A 20922-nucleotide genomic window follows, 5' to 3' on the forward strand; every position below is an offset into this window, starting at 1 on the left:
CTAAAACTCTGCAGGCCTGCAGTTCACTAGGAAGCCTCTTGTCAACACTGGGGCTGAAAGGACAGAGCATCCCTGGGTCAGGGGCCATCCCCACACCTGGCCTTGGCATGCTTCCCCACTGCCTGCCCAGGCACTGCCTCTCTGATGCAGCAACACTGGGTCCAGATGCAGATTATGATAATCACCTCAGCCTCCTGAGCACACTCCAATTTAGATCTATCCAGATTAAGTGTTCCTTCTCTGGCTCCTTTCATTTCTTTAGCTAACGAGAGCTGTCTCTCTTTGCACTCGGTTATTTAGAAGATGTAGAACTGTCACATGGATGCTTTCCCTTTAAGGGCCCAGGTGACCCTTCTATACATTTTCTCCCATTAAGATGACACTGGAGAGAGGGTTTAAAGTGTTTCACAGACATGTTTCAAGTTTCAGGATAAAAAACTAGCTACATAGGTACACACAACATATCCAATTTGTAACCTGGAAACAGACATGATCATGAAACCAGGAGCTTCCAATCTCTGCTCAAGATCCCCGTTCAACAGTAGCAGCCTTTGGTGGTTGGCTTCTGGCCAAATCAATGAATGACTCAGCCTGTTTTCTGACTCAACCCCATCTTCCTAGCTAGGAATTTAGTGGCTAGGAATACACGTTTGGGCTTCTCATATACGTATAGACTAAATTACACACACACACGCATGCGCACACACACACACATTGTATATACTTGGTTACAAAAACTTAGTAGTACCTATTTAAAAAAATTATGTACAGCAGGTAGGCCAGGATGCAGTTAGTTTTAATTTAATAATGAAGTTGTTGGTTTAAATAATGTCCATCCTTTAGCAAGCTTCCTTACGTGTGGTTTTCTGAAGTCACTGCTGTAGACTGAATGGCTGAGTGCCCTCCCAAGGTCACATGTTCAAACCTAATGCCCAGTGTGATGGCATTTGGAGATACGTGCTCATGAATGAAGGGCATGTTAGTGCCCTTATAAAAGAGGCCCCATATTATTAAAAAGTAAAAAACAAAACAAAAACCACTAGAGGCTGGTGGAATGCTTACACAGTGCTGGTGGGAGTGCAAATTAGTTCACCCATTGTGGAAAGTGGTGTACTGTGGAAAGTGGTGTGACAATTCCTCAAAGAACTAAAAACAGAAACAGCATTTGACCCAGCAATCCCATTACGAGGTATATACCCCCAAAAATACAAACTGTTCTACTGTAAAGACACATGCACGCATATGTTCACTGCAGTGCTATTCACAATAGCAAAGATATGGAATCAACCTAAATGCCCAACAATGGTAGACTGGATAAGGAATATGTGGTACATATACATCATGGAATACTATGCGGCCATAAAAAACAACAAGATCATGTCCTTTGCAGGAACATGGATGGAACTGGAGGTCCTCATTCTCAGCAAACTAACGCAAGAACAGAAAACCAAATACCACATGTTCTCACTTGTAAGTGGGAGCTAAATGAGAACACACAGACAGAGAAAGCAGGACAGCAGAACGCTGGGACCTACTTGAGGGTGGAGGATGGAAGGAGGGAGAGGTTTAGAGGAAAAAAAACCATTGGGTAATATGCTTAATACCCAGGTAAGGATACAATCTGTACACCAAGCCATTAAGTCATAAATTTATCTATATAACAAACCTGCACATGTACCCCTTAACCTAAAATAAAAGTTAAAATACATTTAAATATAAAATAAAAGAGACCCCAGAGGGCTGCCTTGCCTCTTTCGCCTTATGAGGACGCAGTGAGAAGACGGCTGGTCATAAACTAGGGAATGGGTCCTCACTAGACACCAAATCTGATTGTATCTTGATTTTGGACTTCTCAGCATCCAGAACTGAAAGAAATTCATTTCTGCTCTTTAGAAGCCACTGAGTTACAGTGTTTTATTACAGCAGACCAAATGGACTAAGATAATCATTTAGTTAGAAACTTTTAAGCAACTGATGAATGTAAGTCAATGTACTGATTTATGAATTCCAAATCTCCTTGAATATCCTACTTTGTATCATGTTCCTAAATGTCATATTTTACATTCTAACTTCAGATTTAAATGTACTATGTTTAATAATCATGAAAGTCAGTGTCATTTAATGGGCTGCCTGAAAAATATGTGTCATGTTGCATTTTGATGTATTATAAATATTCAGTTAAGTGGATATAAAATATCCTGTTCAAGGGCAGAAAATATGTAACTTTAAATCCAGTGGATAGCCTCTTGGTTCTGACCAATTATCTATTCTGTCTTCACAAATGAAAAACACAGATCAGGTGCTGTGGCTCATGCTTTTAATTTCAGCCCTTTGGGAGGCCAAGGAGGGAGGACTGCTTGAGCCCAGGAGTTTGAGATCAGCCTGGGCAGCATAGTGAGACCTCATCTCTACAAAAAGTTAAAAAAAAAATTAGCCATGACTGTAGTCCCAGCTATTCAGGAGGCCGAGGTGAGAGGACTGCTTGAGGCTACAGTGAGCTATGATTGTGCCACTGCACTCCAGCCTGGGCAACAGAGTGAGACCCTGTCAATGAATGAATGAATAAATAATGAATGAACGAGACAAGTCAGGAACATGAGCTTTCCTGTATGCTTAGCGTCTAGTACAGTACTGGACACATACCAGATGCTTAAAAATTCGCTATTAATTGTTTCTTAACTAATCTGACAGCATAATTCCTTGCAGGTTGAATACCCGTCTGGGTCACTTGGACATGCAAAGATGGGCCCTAGAGCCTGATCTTAAAGTATCGCGAGACAAAGGGAGAGATCACTACTCTGCCTGAGAAGAGAGAACAAGGGTAAGGAGCCCATGCAGATGGTGGAGAGCAGGGGAGATGAGAGGAGGGATGAATGGCTCAAGAAGAGGAGGAGGTGGGCACTCAAGGGAGAGCCCAATGAATGGATGCTCCTGGGTGCTAGGGACAGTCAAGGGACTTAGGAACAAGGGCATCCAACATCAGGTTTTAACTTAACTGTTTTGCTGTGTGACTGCCCTCCCTCCATTCCCAGCAACTTTCAAACTTAGCCCCATTTTGCAGCTTGAGGGTGGAGTGCATCAGTGTTCCAGTCAGCAGGAAGTCATTCTCAGAGAAAAAGGAATTTGATTTGAGAGGCCCAATTCTCCTGGCAGAAATGTTGGGGTGTGAAATCAGGCTGCTCAGGTTAAAGGGGTCAGAGGTATAGCTCCTGAAGGTTAAATACTGTTAAAGGAAAATTCTCAAAATGGTAAAGCTATGACTCTCACACAAATATAGCATGAATATTTTTCAAAGACATTAGTTAAAGAGGGAACCAATAAGGTGTTCAACTGATTTAAAGAATCTGAAGACTACATATATACAGTCAATCATGAATGCGAAGAAGAAGTTGCTAGGAGATGCAAAACTGAAATGGGTTTGCTAATCAGTACTGAAATGAATCTATTAATAGATTGGTTAGTATCTACATGTACTAAAATGTCATGTTTGAAATCTTATTTTCTCCAGGGTAAAAGTCAGTTACCCCTATATGCCAAATTTTTGTTTTTTTGCATTTCTATGGACAAGAATCATTTGGTTACTATCAGTTTTCTGCAACTTACAGATGTTAACCCTGAAGGATCCACTAACCAACCTCAGCATTCCATTGGAAGGTACTTGGTAATCTTTTGCCCACCTCAAAGTCTTCCACAGTGTTTCCTGACAGTCTTCATCCACCAAATGGGGATGTGCCTACAAGTGAGGGTGTCCCAGTGGATTACAGAGCTCTCTAAGCTGCCTGGCACTCAGTGGGTGCTCAACCCATGGGGGCTTTGATTGTGATGAAGTCTCAGCAGGATGAGTGTTAACTTTGGGGGACATTCATGAATGTATATCATTCTAAGACAGTTACAAATTGGTAACAGATGCTTCCCCTAGTGTAGGCTCTGTCATTTAGATGGCTTCATAACTTGAGGTCTACCTGCCGTCGCTGTTATACACGATTGAAAAAATGCAGCACAAACCTATTGTGTGATGTAGCTAGTTCATGTAATGAAGCTCATTAATAGAAGCAGAGGCAATATCTGGATCACAGGAGGTAATGGATGAGTCAGAAAACCAAAGTTTAAATATGGGGTTCAATTAGGGGTATTAGATGTTAAGAAGGGTATGGATTAATACGAGAAAATCCAGACAAGGCAGGATAGTGGTGGGCCTGAAAATCAATGCATATGAGGAACATCTGACAAATCATGGGGTGCTGAGTTCTGAGAACAGCATACCAAGTGGTGATGTTCTTTTTTTTTTTTCCCAAAGACCTCCAAAACTTTTACGCAGGGTAAAAAGATGAGTTCAGTGTTTTTCCAAAGGGAAGACCCAGCACCAATGCACAGAAGGAAGGGGAGGTGCAGCCTGCTTGCCCAATACACTGATGAGCAATGTCATGGACATGATGTGAAACAGTGAGCTTCTGCCCTTGGAAAAGTCAGGCAGACGGTAGATGAGCCTTGGAAGAGGTGTTGTGGAAGGCGCTCTTGTTTGGAGGAGAGGCTGGGAAGGATGCTGGATGTATTAGTCCATCCTCACACTGCTATAAAGAACTGCCCAAGACTGGGTAATTTACAAAGGAAAGAGGTTTAATTGACTCACAGTTCCGCATGGCTGGGGAGGCCTCAGGAAACTTACTAGAACAATGGTGGCAGAAGGCGAAGGGGAAGCAAGGCACCTTCTTCACAAGATGGCAGGAGAAATTACCAAACGCTTATAAAACCAGCAGATCTCGTGAGAACTCACTATCATGAGAACAGCATGGGGGAGACCACCCCCAGGATTCGATAACCTCCACCTGGTCTCTCCCTTGACAGATGGAGATTATGGGGATTACAATGCAAGATGAGATTTTTGGGTGGGGACAAAGGCAAACCATACTGGACAAGGGTGAGTCCAATTCTAACACAATATAATCGGGGAGTAAAATCACTCTTACTTAAATCAGTGGTGAGGGACTTCCTGATTTGTTTTTGTTTTGGTTCCAGTAGAATACAAATCAGTGCCTCCTTACCTCACCCTCTTTCTCCACTTCCCCTAACTGAAGTGGTTTGGATGCCGCTTATCTGCCTAAGTCAGGAAGTGCTTATTTGCCTAAGCCAGCAATTCACCCTGACAGGGTGAATAAAAACCCGCTTGTCTCACCACTCAAGACTTCCTGAGCATAGGCAGCCACCGGGCACATGGCTGATTTCCATCGGCGGCAATCCCAGGGGCCCCCGGCCGGAGCACCGCATGCTGGCCTCCCTCCCTCACAGGCCTGGTGCACCCCAGCAGACCTCGCTGCCAGGTAAGCTGTTTACTTTCTGGCTCGTGTGAAGGATAAGTTCATCCTATTGTTATTGTCCTCTTTAGACTCTTTCGTAGTTTTCAAATTTTCTACCTGGATCTTGAGCTAAGAAAAAGAAATAGAACTTTAAAAAAGTAATCTGAGTCATTAAAACAAAGTATGAGTCTTTTTCCTTGAAGTGTCTTTGTCCTCTAGACAAGTCATAAACATCAGCAAGAAGGAGGGTGGGCTCCAAGACAAATGATCGAGATTGCTGCTCACTCAGCAGAAAAGCACACTGAGATAATAAACCATTTTGGCACAATCCGTTTTACACATTCTTCATTTTATGCCTTCTGCTAGCGTACAGACATTTAGGGAGCATGAAGGGGCAGGACATTACAAAAGACCACTTCACTGAAATACCTGTTTTTGTTGGCAGTGACAACATGTGTTACCTTCATGTCCACTGACGGGTCCCCCTGCAGCAGCGCCCACTCATACTGGACGATGGCGTGGTCATCTGTGCTCTCGCGGCCGTCTAGAACCACCCCGTCTGTGGGCAGATGCAGAACCACATCCTGCCCAGCCTTGCTAAGTGGAGGCGCATCCTTTTCTAAGAAAGAAAATAAATAATTCATAAAAGATGATTTCTTATTTTTTCTAATTTATGGAGAGGTATCTTGTTTGCTGAATAGATATGATGCAGCAAAGAACTGCTAAGAGAATGCATATTAAATGGAAATGGTTTTTCTATTCATTTTAAGACTGTGGAATTTGCTATAATATGTGCAGGAGAGGCTGCGTGGAGTGCTGGCTGGTAGCAATTTTGGGGACAAGGCAGCATACTAGGTCCCACCAATGTATAAATATGGAGAAGCAGTTTTATTTTCTAGAGTGGATTTTTCACTTAATTTTAAAATCACTTAAGTTCAAAGTACTATTAAATAAATTTATTTAAAAAGATTATTATTATTTTGAGATGGAGTTTTGCTCTTATCCCCCAGGCTGGAGTGCAATGGCGCGACTTTGGCTCACTGCAGCCTCTGCCTCCCAGGTCCGAGTGGTTCTCCTGCCTCAAGTAGCTGGGATTACAAGTGTGTGCGACCACATCCTGCTAATTATTTTTTGTATTTTTAGTACAGACAGGGTTTTGCCATGTTGACCAGGCTGGTCTCGAACTCCTGGCCTCAGGTGATCCAACTGCCTCGGCCTCTCAAAGTGCTGGGATTACCGGCATGAGCTACTGCGCCTGGCCTTGAAAAGATTATTAAAACAAACCTGAAAAACACCAAATTCACCTCTAATGTGGATTTTCTTTTTTTCTTATCTTCAAGCTTTAAAAATAGGAGTGATATAAAGTATTCAATGAATGGAAAATATATTAAGTTTGAAAAGTTAAGGTAGATTCTCAGAGTCATACAAAATAAAGCCTGCATCAAAATTCTCTGGAATCCAATTTTTCATCTAGGAAAATTGAAGAGGTCCACCGCTTCTAATACCTAATTTATTTTTTATTTATTTATTTTTTTTGAGACGGAGTCTCACTCTGTCGCCCAGGCTGGAGTGCAGTGACGTTATCTCCGCTCACTGCAAGCTCTGCCTTCTGGGTTCACGCCATTCTCCTGCCTCAGCCTCCCAAGTAGCTGGGACTACAGACACCTGCCACCATGCCCAGATAATTTTTTTTTTTGTAATTTTTTTTTTTTTTTTTAAGCCAGGATGGTCTTATTACGTTAGCCAGGATGGTCTTGATCTCCTGACCTCGTGATCCACCTGCCTCGGCCTCCCAAAGTGCTGGGATTACAGGCGTGAGCCACCACACCTGGTCTCTAATAACTAGTTTTTATAACAGTAGCCAGCATGCTCAGATGACTACAACAGCAAAACAAATCTATATTTACCTTTGTTTTTGTTTTGTTTTGTTTTGCTTTTGAGACGGGGTCTCTATCACCCAGGCTGGTGCACAATCATAGCTTACTCATTGTAGCCTCCAACTCCTGGGCTCAAGTGATCCTCCTGCCTCAGCCTCCAGAGTAGTTAGGACTGCAGGTATGCGCCACCATGCCCAGCTATTTTCACTCTTTTGTAGTGAGAGTTGCTCAGGCTGGTCTTGAACTCCTGACCTCAAGTGACCCTCCCACCTCAGCCTGCGAAAGTGCTGGAATTACAAGTGTGAGCCACTGCACCCAGCCTATATTTACCTTTAACCTAGAATGGTACTAAATAATATAAGGTTAATTACGTTTATTTCAATATTAATACTTGACTGACAGCTGCTACAGGGATGACTGAAAGGATAAGCTACACAAAGAAAACACTTCTAAGAGCATAGTTACCAAAATTTTAATTGATGTAAACTTCTTAGTAAATTCACCCAAATGCACACATATTTTACAGCAGCAGCAACAGAACTGGAAAAACTCTACAGGTTTGCGTTAATACACCCTCTTTGGCATCCACTTCCCCATTCCTTCAGTGCCAAAGCTCTGGTTCAAGTGCTGGCTGGGCTTGCCCCTCTTTGGCTCACCCTGCACAGTGCTGCAAGGCACCGCCTCTCCTCCTGCTTTTGAGCCCATCACTTTCCTCCACAGGGGCCAATGTTGCTACCTAAACAAACTTCTAAAGGGCCGAGCCAGGCATCCCAGTGCTTGAGTTTTAGGGCTTACTGGAATCCCACCTCAGTTTCTCATTACAGAACAAAGGGTGACCACTCTTGATATATTGCAACTGAAATGACTCCTCTGGAATGCTAATCTGACTGGGTCATTCTGCCAGCAGGAAAAACCCTTCAGCAAGTTACCATTGCCTTTCAGATGTTTAGGACTTAACCCTCCAGGATTCTCTTCTCTTCTAGTGGTTCCCTCAATGCCCAGCACCAATGCCATTAGCAGCCAGAGCAGCCAGTTTCCACTAACCCTTTCCTATAATTCTGATGAATGTATAAGTTAAACACTCAAGCTGGAGAAACTGGTGCCTGAGTACAAGGCCTGGAATGTGAAAACAAATACATTAAGACCTCACCTGGGCTTTCTCAGACCCTAACATCTGATCGAAGGCATTCTTACACATACACCTTGTATCAGGGCCACTTACAATTAAAGAAATCTTTCCAAGGCTCTAGAGAAACTTTCCAGACCCCAGATCCTAAAGATTAGAGTGAATGAAACACTCCTGCTTGTAGGTGCACACTCTCACGCAGGCATAGAGATGGAATCGAATGTAAATAAACACTGAAGAAAAACTTGTAACTTTGAGGTCTGGTGAGTTACTCCAACCATCTTCCTGCCACCAGTTGCAGAAATAAACTCCCTTCTTTCCCAGTCCGTCTGCATTTCATTATCAGACTGTGAGAAAAAGCAGCCGGATCTTGTCCATCCAGGAACAAGGAGATTTATGTGAGGGGCCTGGGGCTCTTAGAGATGGGGCTTTTCTAAATGAGAATGCTGCTGCCAGTCACAAAGGGAAGATGCCTTTTTTTTTTTTCCTTTTTTTAAAGCACATTACAAGGAATTAAGCACAGTTGCTTTTTACATCCTATTATTAACTATGGAGAAGACATGTCCCATTTTTCCAGTCACTTAAGAGTGAGGACTAGTAACTGTGATTTAAATAAGCCAAGTAAACAACCCCCTGCCTAGGAAGAAACTTGTTCTTCTGCCTTTTTCCACCTCTGAGGAGACACGGGGTTTTGCATGTTGGCCAGGCTGGTCTCTAACTCTTGGCCTCAAGTGATTCACCCGCCTTGGCCTCCCAAAGTGCTGGGGTTAGTTAGGAGCCACCGTGCCCAGCCTCTTACAGTAATCTAAACTTCAATTTTTTTTTTCTATGGCATATTCTTTCCTTGTTTATTTTCCTTCTAAAAGGTTTCCTCTGGGTTTATAGGAAAGCTCAGGTAGGCAGTGTCAGTTTCTTCCAGGTAAGTAGTGAGAACATAGAGAAGAGACTTTGTTTCTTTGCTGCTGGGATATTTTGGTTCGTGTTTGAGCAGAGAGGATGTGTGTGGAACAGTCGTCGTGGGCCTCAGCGATGCTGGTGGGGGTCCAAGTGAAAGTGCCACCTGCCTCCACTTCAGCGGGAAAGTTACGGAGTCCTTCCCAGTGTTTGCCTCAAGGTCAAGCAGTCACAGGGTGACCCTTTAATACCTGCTCCCCTGACAAGGGTTCTGAGCCTCATCTAAGGTAGAGGTGGGGAGGGAGGCAGGATGTGATAGACATGATAGACACAGATTTCCCGACTCTCTTAATGGATCCACAGGTTTTGGAGAATGCACACTTTCAAAGGGGCTGAGCTCTGCCCCCATCTTGCTGATATCATTCGTGCTATTACAAATCAAACAGCAACAGAGCAAGATTAAACACACAGAGCATGACCACACGTGGGCACAATCAAGGTCTCTTATTCCCTCCATGACATTCATGTCCAACCACTACCATTTTTGTGCCTCCTGTATGTGTCCTGATTCTCTCCTTCAGAGCATCTACAAAGAGTCAAACCATCGAATCAGCATCATTTTTAGTCCTTAAGAAACATGCTTTAAAGTTTCCTATTTTCTTTTTCTTTCTTTTTTTTTTTTTAAGACGGAGTTTCCCTCTTGTGGCCCAGGCTGGAGTGCAATGGCCCAATCTCAGCTCACTGCAACCTCCGCCTCCTGAGTTCACGCGATTCTCCCGTCTCAGCCTCCCAAATAGCTGGGATTACAGGCGCATGCCACCAGGTCTGGCTAATTTTTGTATTTTTAGTAGGGATGGGGTTTCATCACATTGGTCAGGCTGGTCTCAAACTCCTGACCTCAGGTGATCCGCCCGCCTCGGCCTCCCAAAGTGCTGGGATTATAGGCATGAGCCACCACGCCTGGCCTTAAAGTTTCCTATTTTCAATGAAAATCAATTCCCTTCTTTTCACTTTTTACAAAAGGGAGCAGTAGTTTTCCTCCCATTTTTGTATGATGAAAGCCACCGCAAGCAAAGTCAGGAGAGCCACGTTAAGAAACAGGAGTGGGTGTTATGAGAACCCCGGCATCTAATTAGATTTTGCTCTTGCAATTACGTAACAGAAACCATGCCTTATACAACCCATGAGACTAAAACAAACTTTTTTCTCTGAGCTTTTCTCCTCTTTTAAATCATATTTCCACGAATCCTCTCAGATCAGCCTTCCTCTTCAAGCCTAGAAAAATTCCAGTAGCACCTCAACGCGCCCGCCCGCTTCTGCCAATCTACTGGGCTTCCTCTTAAGACAGAGAAACCCATGCCAGAAACTCCTCTGGGTGCCCGCAGCTAAAATAACTTGACACGAGTGTGTTTCGTTCCAACTTGGCGAGGGCGCTGCGGGACCCGAGCGCTCTCGCCAAGGCCAGCCCCTCAGTCGTGCGCTTACCCAGCCCGGGCGAGGCTCGCGCTGTGGCCAGGGCGGCGCCGTCCGGGGTGCGGCTGAGGCTGTAGCTGCTGTAGCCGCGGTGCAGCGCGAACTTGCAGACGTTGCGGCCACGCGCCGTGCAGTTGAAGAGATAGCAGCCGAGCACTGCGGCCGGGGGCGAGGGCCGCCGGGGCAGCTCCACCACGGCCACGGAGCAGCGCGGCTCGGAGCAACAGGCCGCCACGCATTGCCGCCAGCCCCGCACGGCTGCCGGCGCCAGCAGGAAGCTGGCACCCGCCGCCAGGGAGTCCTTGGTGCGGATGATGACGTCCGGCATGGCGCTGTAGCCGCCGCCGCCCGGACCCGGGCAGTCCTCTTGGGGGCTGCCGCCCGAACGCAGCTCCAGCTCCAGCTCCTCCTGCGGCCGCTCCTGCTGCAGCTGCCGGCGGAACTCCTCCAGCAGCTGCTCCACGCCCGACAGCTGCGCGTGCAGTTCGGACAGCGGCGCCGCGGGCGGCAAGGCCGCGCGGCCGCTCGCCAGCCACAGGCAGAGCAGCAGCAGCCCGCGCAGCGCCCCTTGACGCGGCGGTCGCCGGCGCCGCGAGCCCGCGCTCTCCCGGGCGGTGGAGGCCATGGCGGCCGGCAGCCGAGGGCAGCGAGCCGAGGCGGGGCCGAGCGCGGGAGGAAGGCGGGGACGCGGGCGCCGGCGGCCGCGGACCCTGTGCCCCTCCTGCGCGGCCGCGGCTGACTCTAGGCCCCGGCCTCACAGCGCGGCCCCCCAGGAACCTGGCTGCTTCCCCGAGGCCGCGGGCGCGCGGGCGCCGGCTAGAACCGCGGTAGCGGGAGGCATAGCCGGCCCAGCTGGGCACCGCTCCTTGCCTTCGCCGGAGGCTGCGCGGCGCTCTGAGCCTCTCCGTCCCCGCCCGCGGCGCTCTGGGTTGCAGCCAGTCGGCTGCGGTGCTGATCAGCACCAGGTGTGCGAACAGTGGCCGCGGCGAGGTGGAGCCTTGGTGAGCCCCGCCCCTCCGCGCGGCCCAGTCCCCGCGCGTCTCGCGCCGGCTCCTCCAGGGCTGGGGGAGCCGGCTCGGGGGAGGGCAGCCTCAGAACGGCTCTGCTCCCGCTCGGCTTCCCAGCCAGGGCAGGGTTCATGTCTGGGCCCAGCAGGCTTTAGCAACCAACTAGACCTGCCCAGGGCGCCTGTCCACAAGGGCCTGACACTCGGGAGAACCGGGGCAGTGGGAAGGGAAGGCCTCTCTTCAAATCCTCGTGACCCCAGGGACTACTCCAGAGAGGGGGCACGCGCACCTAGGACCGCCGTACAGCGTCATGAGCCCTTCACCTCCAGCGTCCCTGACTTTCCGCATCAGGTTCCCAAGATGTGCTTGGGTAGTACAAAGTGGGGCGGGGTTAGGGGTGACGGAGTCGGGGCCGGGTGGGGTGGGGATGGGAAGTACTGAAAGATATTCAGTCTATTTAAAAACACAAAAATCAAGCCTGGTGAGCTGGTGCTCGCCTGTAAGTCCTGAGGCTGAGCTGGGAGGATCGCTTGGGCCCAGGAGTTCGAGACTGCCATGAGCTGTGATCACACCACTGCACTCCAGCCTAGGGGACAGAACAAGACCCTGTCTTTAAAAATAAAAACAAAACCCATAAAAAGCAGTCGTTGTGTGTGACAACATGCACTCAGATTTCCACAAATATAACTAAAAATCTGAACAGAGCCAACATAGGGACCTGGGAGTAATCTCTACAACCTGTGACGGAGAGGCCTCTAGCTGTTAGGTCACGTAAAATCTCGGGAGTTATGCTTTAAATGACATAAGGAATAAGAAAATGTCCAACCCATTGGGGGCTTCACCTTGGAGTTCTAGACTTCTGTGAGCAGCGTCTGCCTCTTGTTTATTTCTGAATCAGTTTCTGTTGATTCATTTTTCTCCTGATTATGGATCACATCTTTATGGTTTTTAGCCTGTCGGGAAATTTTTGCGTGGATGCGCACTTTGTAAATAGAACATTGTTAAGTGTCTGTATATTTTAGGAGGGAAAGAATAAATAATTGGATGGGAAAATATCAGTCTCTGCTATGTTTTTATTATCTCCAGAGCTAACATTTAGGAACTCATTGCTTGCAGGTCCAGACCAGAGTAGGAGGTAAAATTAAAAGGCAGAAATAGAAAAGAAAGGAAAAAGCTCAATGTTACTCGCCATTCCATGAAAGGGAGAAATTACAAAGTTTTTGCAGGGCTATATTTGAGTGATTTCTGAGGCTGAAAGAAATGGTCTCTTAGCTCTAAAGGCTGTGTCTGGACTGTACCACTTTGACCTGGAGATTCTTCCGCATAGGGAATACTCATCCCATACAACTGCAGTCACTGTAAGATGACCTTGAAACAACATAATGCTTTTTATTTATTATTTTTATTTTTTGCCGTAACGTTTGGAGAGCTTGAGCAGGATTGTTATGAGGAGAAACTTTCACCAGTGATGAAAATGCTGACTGAGGGTATCATCAAACCCTCCAAGGACTAGTTGTTATATAAGTTATTAATATTAAAAATAACATATGATAATATGCAATATTAACTAAGAATTGTATATGATTTCAAAGTTTGCCAAACACTTTCACATACATGATTTTATGTGGACTTCACAGACTTTGACCACCTCACTCCTGCCTCTGGGACAGTGAAAGAGAAGTCAGTACAGAGTGAGCCCTAGCTCACATGCTGCGTGGTAGGGAAGTGGACAGGGGAGAGGCCAGCATTTCTCAGGTGCATTCATTTCTAAATCTCTCCAGCACCACCAAAGATTTTCCGGCATCTGCAACTTCACAGTAGGCCTTTTTGGGAGAAGTGAAAATTATTTAATGTTGTGTTTACTGTGAGCAGTGGTTATTTCTGGGCTGTAGGTTACAAGTACTGAAGGGGAAATATTGACTTTTATAATTTATAAAACTGTATATCTGTTCAATTTTTTATACAATGAGCTTGTTCTAAATTATTTTCTATTTTTTAAAAATAATTGTTGACATCTGCTTCAGCCAAGAGGGAGCAACAGGGACTGGACTTACTCTGTAGCCTGAAATGAAAAATATGGGAAAAAATGTATGAGACAGTGGTTTCAGACATTGGGCAGCAGGCAATGCAGGGCCCAAGAGAAGGGAGACAAAGGAAGTGAACATGCTGCTTGCTCCAGCTTGCTGCCTGGAGAGGGTTTCCAAGCTGCAATGCAGACAGGGGAACCGAAATAGCATCTGAGTTGGAAAATAGAGCTGAGAATTCAGGGAGGCCAGGGTGGCTAGAGTACCGGAGAGGAGAGAGTGCAACGGAAGGAGGGAGTTCTGGAGATCTGCGCAGGGTTCCTCTGAGTCTTCAGCAGAAGTTCGACCAGGTACATGCATGTGAGGAAACTTCCCAAGACACAGAGGCAACCGCTAGAAAAAAGCCCGCAGAAAAACTTCTGAGCTTGCACTGGCCAGGCAATATAGTTCATGTTCTCAACAGCCAGAGTGGAGAAACCTTGTGATAGAAGAGGCATGAGTTTGAGTAGGAAGGGAAGGGATTACAGAGAAGCACATGAAAACTTCTGCAGGTGATAGGTGTGTTTGTTATCTTGATTGTGGTGATGGTTTCACTGCTGAATACATAGATCAAAGTTAATCAAATTGTATATTTTAAGTGGATATAGTCAATTATATGTTAATAAGGCTATTTTTAAAAACCAAGTTTCATTGCATTGTGCGTTATGATTTATCTTCTTGTTCTCCTTTCAGTTTTTTTCAGAAATAAACTATCTTTGTTTTAAAAGCCTAAACATCAAAACCTTATCAATAGATAGAAGAATTTTTATGTGAGGATGAAAATGGCAGGAAGATATGTTTCTCTTTTATAAGATAGATCATTAAGAGTAAGAGTGGATCGGCCGGGCGCGGTGGCTCAAGCCTGTAATCCCAGCACTTTGGGAGGCCGAGACGGGCGGATCACGAGGTCAGGAGATCGAGACCATCCTGGCTAACATGGTGAAACCTCGTCTCTACTAAAAGAATACAAAAAACTAGCCGGGTGAGGTAGCGGGCGCCTGTAGTCCCAGCTACTTGGGAGGCTGAGGCAGGAGAATGGCGTAAACCCGGGAGGCGGAGCTTGCAGTGAGCTGAGATCCGGCCACTGCACTCCAGCCTGGGCAGCAGAGCGAGACTCCGTCTCAAAAAAAAAAAAAAAAAAAAAAGAGTAAGAGTGGATCAAATTGAGATTTGGACTTTGTAGGTCAGTTTGTTGAATGTTAGAATGAGATGACAGGTATATTAGCTGGGCTGCTGTAACAGAATACCACAGACTGGGAGGCTTATAAACAACAGAAATTTATTCCTCACAATTCTAGAGGTTGAGAAGTTCAAGATCATGGTGCTGGCAGACACTGATGACCACACTGGCAGACACCATCACCAGACGGTGAGGGCCCACTTCCTGGATCATAGACAGCCATCTTCTCACTGAGTCTTCACCTGGTGGGAGGGGTTAGGGAGCTCTCTGGGATTTTTTTTTTTTTTTTTTTTTTTTTTTTTTTTTTTGAGACAGAGTCTTGCTCTGTCGCCCTGGCTGGAGTTCAGAGGCACAATCTCTGCTCGCTGCAACCTCCGCCTCCTGGGTTCAAGCGATTCTCCTGCCTCACCCTCCTTAGTGGCTGGGATTACAGGCATGTGTGCCACCACACCCAGCTAATTTTTGTATTTTTAGTAGAGATAGGGTTTCACCATGTTGGTCAGGCTGGTCTTGAACTTGTGACCTTATGATCTGGCTGCCTTGGCCTCCCAGAGTGCTAGGATTTCAGGCGTGAGGCACCACACCCGGCCTGGGATCTTTTTTATAAGAACACTAATCCCATTTGTGAGGGCTCCACCTTCATGTCCTAATCATCTCCCAAAGTCTCCACCTCCAAATGTCATCACATTAGATTTCAACATAGGAATTTTGGGGGGTTACAAACACCCAATCTATAGCAACACCCTAGTGACCATCGTTTTTTGTTGCCCTCCCCTCCCCACTACTGCCCATCTTAAATACTTTTACAGGCATCGAATAAGTTAAATCAGTGCATGTGAAGTGCTTAGAAGGGCATCTGAAACATGGTAGAAGTTCAATAAATGCTAGTTGTTGTTGTTATTGCAACAGAAATGAAGGACCTTTCCTAAGATTAGAAGTCATGAAACCACTTGAAGCCTGAATCTCCTCTACAGCATCCCAACTGACTGGCCATTGCACTAAGATTCTTCCTTCTCCATATCCCTTTCACGGAGTACCCCTTTAATGGGATCTGCTCTGCTCACATCCCTGGAAGGGGCAGCTGCAACCCCCAGGTGACCACACCCCCTGTTCACTAGGGATGGAATCTATAATGAACACCTGGCCCAAGCAGAGCCAATCAGATATTCTCCCTAAAGAACGTAAAAACAGAATTGAGAAACAAACTGACTCAGCAAATTGACTCAAACTGAGTCAGGGAGGGAAGTGTAGCTGGGAAGCCAGGTGAGCTCCAGGGGACATGGAAGGGGACGATAGCAGAGAGAAACTGTTCAGCAGAGGGGGACAAATGGAACAGTGAAAAGAGGAAGTAGAGAACAGTGCAGACATGGCCCTGAGAAAGGGAGGGAGTGAAGACAGGAGTTGCCTGACACTTTCTGGTTTCAAATCTCTCCACTGAGTACCTACTTGTCCTTCTACCTGGAATTCCTCTCATGGAGTTCTTGCCTTGCAGCTCAGTGATCTAGGTTCATCCTAGTTAAATCTCTGTGGATTGCAAACAACAGAAACTCATTTTAGATTGGTTTAAAGAAAAAAATAGCTACCGTGTTTACACACATGCACTCACAGGCAGAGAGGAAATGAGGCTGGGCCTTAGGAGAGCCTGGACCAGACATGGCAGAACCCTCAGCAATCAGGCAGCTGATCTTCCAGTTGTCGCTTCTCTCTTCTGGGACCAAGTAGTCTGAGATCTCCACTTCTCTCTGCACATCTGATTCACGCTTCTCTGAGTCTGACGTTCTCTGCCCTCCATGTACAGAGCCTAAGTTTATCTCACCTCACCTGCAGCAATGAACAGAAACTCAGAACAGTGACCATCAGTACCAAGAGAGAGACTCTGATGAGTCCAGCTTGGTCCTGTGTCCACCCTAGACTGAGGTTAGTGTACAGAGACCATGAGGCACAAACAGGGCTACAAACATGGCCTTGCCTCTCCTCATTGAGGATGGAACGAGAGGCCATTCTTAGAGGAAGGACGTGGTAGTACCTGGGGGAAAATCCTGAAAAGTTGTCTTCTGCGTTGACTAAGGCAATGTCCCATGTCTGCTTGACATGTTCATTAATTTTCATTTTAAATTTAAGAAACACTTATAAAAAGTACTGTACTACGACTACCAGGAACCGTTCTGAGTTCTGCAAGTCACTTACTTACTTAAAACAACAATTATGCAGCACGTGCTACTATTACCCCCAGTTCACAGGTAGGGAATGCAATATTTTGTTACTGAAACACCAGGGGTTCAGTTTAGGTCCCGTCGCTTGCAACACAGAAAGCCAATCACTGGATCAAGTATTTTTGGGGAAGAAGGGTTTTTTGGTGCTGCCAAATAAAGATGAGTGGAGATAAGTCTCAAATCTTTGACCAACTTAAATTGGGTGTGTATATAGTGGGGAAGGGCTGTAGCTACCCACAGGAAAACAGGAAATAAGGAGGGGTAAGGAAGAACAATTGGTCTACAGGAAGCAGATGGTTGGTTAGGAAAACAGGAATTATGGAGGAGTAAGGAGAAGAGTCTGGTGTCTCATTATTTGGATATGGTGATTTGAGTTTCACTTCCTCCATATTATCTGGAAGTCAGAAGTTTTCCTGAAAAAGGAATTCAGATAAGACAAATGTAAGTTTTAAGCATTAAGAAAAGCAGGGTCCATTTCTAGGCTTAATAGGAAAAAAATGGCAAACATCAGTTCTCTGGGGAAATTGAGCTAGTTTCACCTTCACACACCAAAGCTCTTTCCATCTTTGGGCAACCCTTACTATTCATTAGAATGTTTTCCTTATGTTCAGTTACAATCTGTTTTGTAGCTACCAAGTATCTGTCCCAGTTCCTTCTCTTGGGACCACTCAGAGCAACCTATACCTACTCCCAAGTGATGGTCCTTTAAATAATTTTAAAATGCCGTTGAAGCTCAGGCAACTCAGCCTGCTTAGTATGGCACAGTGTTGAGAGTGGCTTATAACAGTGTCCAACACGTGCTGGCTGTGTGACTTTGGGCAAGTCACCTACCCTCTTCAAGCACCAGATCACCCCTCTGTAATATAGGAATAATTGCCTCACCTTGCTTCCCACAAGTGTGGTGAGGATTAAGTGAAACACAGCACGTAAAGCACTTGGCACAATGGCGAGTGTGTGCTAAAGGCTCCTAAGTGTTGGCTGGGATCGTCCTCTCTCAGCTCATCTATTCATCACATCATGAGGCTTACAGATCTCCATTCTGTCATCTCACCTGCTTTCTATCCCACCTGGCTTTGTTATTTTTGCGTTTTTCAGCATTACTGAGGTATAACTGACAAATAAAAATTGTAGGCTGGAGCGGTGGCTCACGCCTGTAATTCCAGCACTTTGGGAGGCTGAGGCAGGCAAATCACAAGGTCAGGAGTTCAAGACCAGCCTGGCCAACGTGGTGAAACCCCATCTCTACTAAAAATACAAAAAAAAAAAAAAAAAATTAGCTGGGCATAATGGCTGGCACCTGTGATCCCAGCTACTTGGGAGTCTGAGGCAGGAGAATCGCTTGAACCCGGGAGGCCCTGGTTGCAGTGAGCCAAGATGGTGCCACTGCACTCTAACTGGGCAACAGAGTGAGACTCCATCTCAAAAAAAAAAAAATTGTATGTATTCGACGTATATGACATGATCATTTTACGTACATATACATTGTATATGATTACCACGAGCACATTAATGAGCATATCCATCACCATACACAGTTATCATTGTGTGTGTTGTATGTGTGGTGGGGGTACTTAAGGTCTACTCTTTTAGCAAATTTCAAGTAAACAATACAGTACTATTGACTATAGTCACCATGCTGTACATTAGATCCAACTTACACATCTTATAACTGAAAGTTTGACCAACTTTAAAGTTTGACCCTTTGAGCAACATCTCCCCCAGCCCCTTACAATGACTGTTTTATTCTCTGCTTTTTTTTTTTTTTTTTGAGATGGAGTCTCACTCTGTCACCCAGGCTGGAGTACAGTGGCACAATCTCGGCTCACTGCAAGCTCAGCCTTCCGGGTTCACGCCATTCTCCTGCCTCAGCCTCCCAAGCAGCTGGGACTATAGGTGCCCGCCACCACGCCCAGCTAATTTTTTGTATTTTTGGTAGAGACGGGGTTTCACCATGTTAACCGGGATGGTCTCGATCTCCTGACTTTGTGATCCACCCGCCTTGGCCTCCCAAAGTGCTGGGATTACAGGTGTGAGCCACCGCGCCTGGCCTGTTCTCTGCTTCTTTAAGTTTGACTTTTTAGATTCCACGTGGAAGAAAACTCATATAATGTTTTATTTTGATGTCCAGCTTACTTAAGTAGCATAATGTCCTAATGTTCTCCTGATTCACCCATGTTGTGACAAATGGCAGGATTTCCTCCTTTTTGTGACTGAATAATACTCCATTGCATATCTATCTATATCTATATCTATCTTTGTATCTATATCACATTTTCTTAATTGGCCTGTCAATGAACACTTAGGTTGTTTCCATATCTTGGCTATTGTGAACATTGCTGCAATAAACATGGGTGTACAGATATCTCTTGGAGATACTGCTTTCATTTCCTTTGGATACATACCTAGACGTGGGATTGCTGGGTCATATGTTAGCTCTGTTTCTAATAGAACTTTTTTTGTGCTGTTTTCCATAATGGCTATACCAATTTACATTCCCACTAGTGTGCAAGGGTTCTCTTTTCTCCACACACTCACCAACACTTGTTATTTCTTGTGTGTGTGTGTTTTTTTTTAACATGATAACACCACTTTAACAGAGGCAAGGTGATGTCTCATTGTGATTTTGATTTGCATTTCCCTGATTATTAATAATGTGGAGTACCATTTTATGTATTTGTTGCCCACTTGTGTTTTCTTTGAATAAAATGTCTATTCGTGTCCTTTGACAGTTTTTAAAAATCAGATTTTGTTTTTGTTTTTGGTATTGAGTTGTATGAGTTCTTTCTGTGTTAAAGACCAACATTGGATATTAATTCTTTATCAGATATATGGTTTGCAAGTATTTTCTCCCATTCTGTGGGTTGCCTTTTCACTCTGTTGATTGTTTCCTTTGTTGTGCACAAGGTTTTTACAGTCCCAGTTGCTTATTTTTGCTTTTGTGTGCTTTTGGTGTCATATCAAGAAAATTATTACCAAGACCAATGTTAAGAAGCTTTTCCCCTATGTTTTCTTCTAGTAGTTTCAGTTTCAGGTCTTACATTTAAATCTGAATACATTTTGGGTTAACTTTTGTATAGGTTGTAAGTAAAAGGTCCAACTTCATTCTTTGAATATGGTTACCAAGTATTCCCAATACTATTGATTGAAGAGACTATCCTTTCCCTATTGCATATTCTTGACACCCTTGTCAAAGATTAGTTGACCATATATGTGTGGGGTTATTTCTGGGGTCTCTGTTCTGTTCCCATATTGGTCTATATGTTTGCTTTGATGCCACTACCATACTGTTTTGATTACTATAGTTTTGTAATATAATTTGAAATCAAGAATTGTGATGTCTCCAGTTTTGTTCTTCTTTCTCACATTGCTTTGGCTATTTGAGTTCTTTTGTGGTTCCATTTTTTTTTTTTTTTTTTTTTTTGAGATGGAATCGCACTGTATCACCTAGGCTGGAGTTCATGGTGTAATCTCAGGTCACTGCAACCTCTGCCTCCTGGGTTCAAGTGATCCTCCTGCCTCAGCCTCCTGAGTATCTGGGACTACAGGCGTGCACCACCACACCTGGCTAATTTTTGTATTTTAGTAAAGACAGGGTTTCACCATGTTGGCCAGGCTGGTCTTGAACTCCTGACCTCAGGTGACCAGCCCACCTCAGCCTCCCAAAGTGCTGGGATGAGCTACTCCGCCCAGCCTTGTGGTTCCATTTGAATTTTACGATTGTATTTTCTATTTCTGTGAAAAATGTCATTGGAATTTTGAGAGGGATTGTATTGAACCTGTAAAACATTTTGTGTA

At 45.2% G+C, this 20922-nt stretch overlaps 1 protein-coding gene and 1 long non-coding RNA gene across 3 annotated transcripts in view; one reads left to right on the forward strand and one right to left on the reverse strand.

The window, feature by feature from the left end:
- LRP11 (LDL receptor related protein 11) overlaps positions 1-11685 on the reverse strand; it is a 42795-nt gene extending 31110 nt beyond the window's left edge. For both annotated transcript variants that reach the window (XM_030929187.1, XM_030929185.1), the window contains exons 1-2: positions 10677-11685; positions 5756-5913 (exon numbers count right to left, since the gene is read on the reverse strand). In XM_030929187.1, coding sequence (XP_030785047.1) covers positions 5756-5913; positions 10677-11289 — 771 coding nt within the window. In that variant the 5' untranslated portion in view covers positions 11290-11685. The remainder of the gene's footprint in view (positions 1-5755; positions 5914-10676) is intronic.
- Positions 5181-5947, forward strand: LOC115896954. Its single transcript, XR_004056903.1, has 2 exons — positions 5181-5318; positions 5740-5947. It is a non-coding gene; the product is annotated as an uncharacterized LOC115896954 (long non-coding RNA).
- Positions 11686-20922: the final 9237 nt, after the last annotated feature.

The sequence above is a fragment of the Rhinopithecus roxellana genome, chromosome 4 (assembly GCF_007565055.1).
Source record: "Rhinopithecus roxellana isolate Shanxi Qingling chromosome 4, ASM756505v1, whole genome shotgun sequence".
In the NCBI taxonomy this organism is placed as follows: domain Eukaryota; kingdom Metazoa; phylum Chordata; class Mammalia; order Primates; family Cercopithecidae; genus Rhinopithecus; species Rhinopithecus roxellana.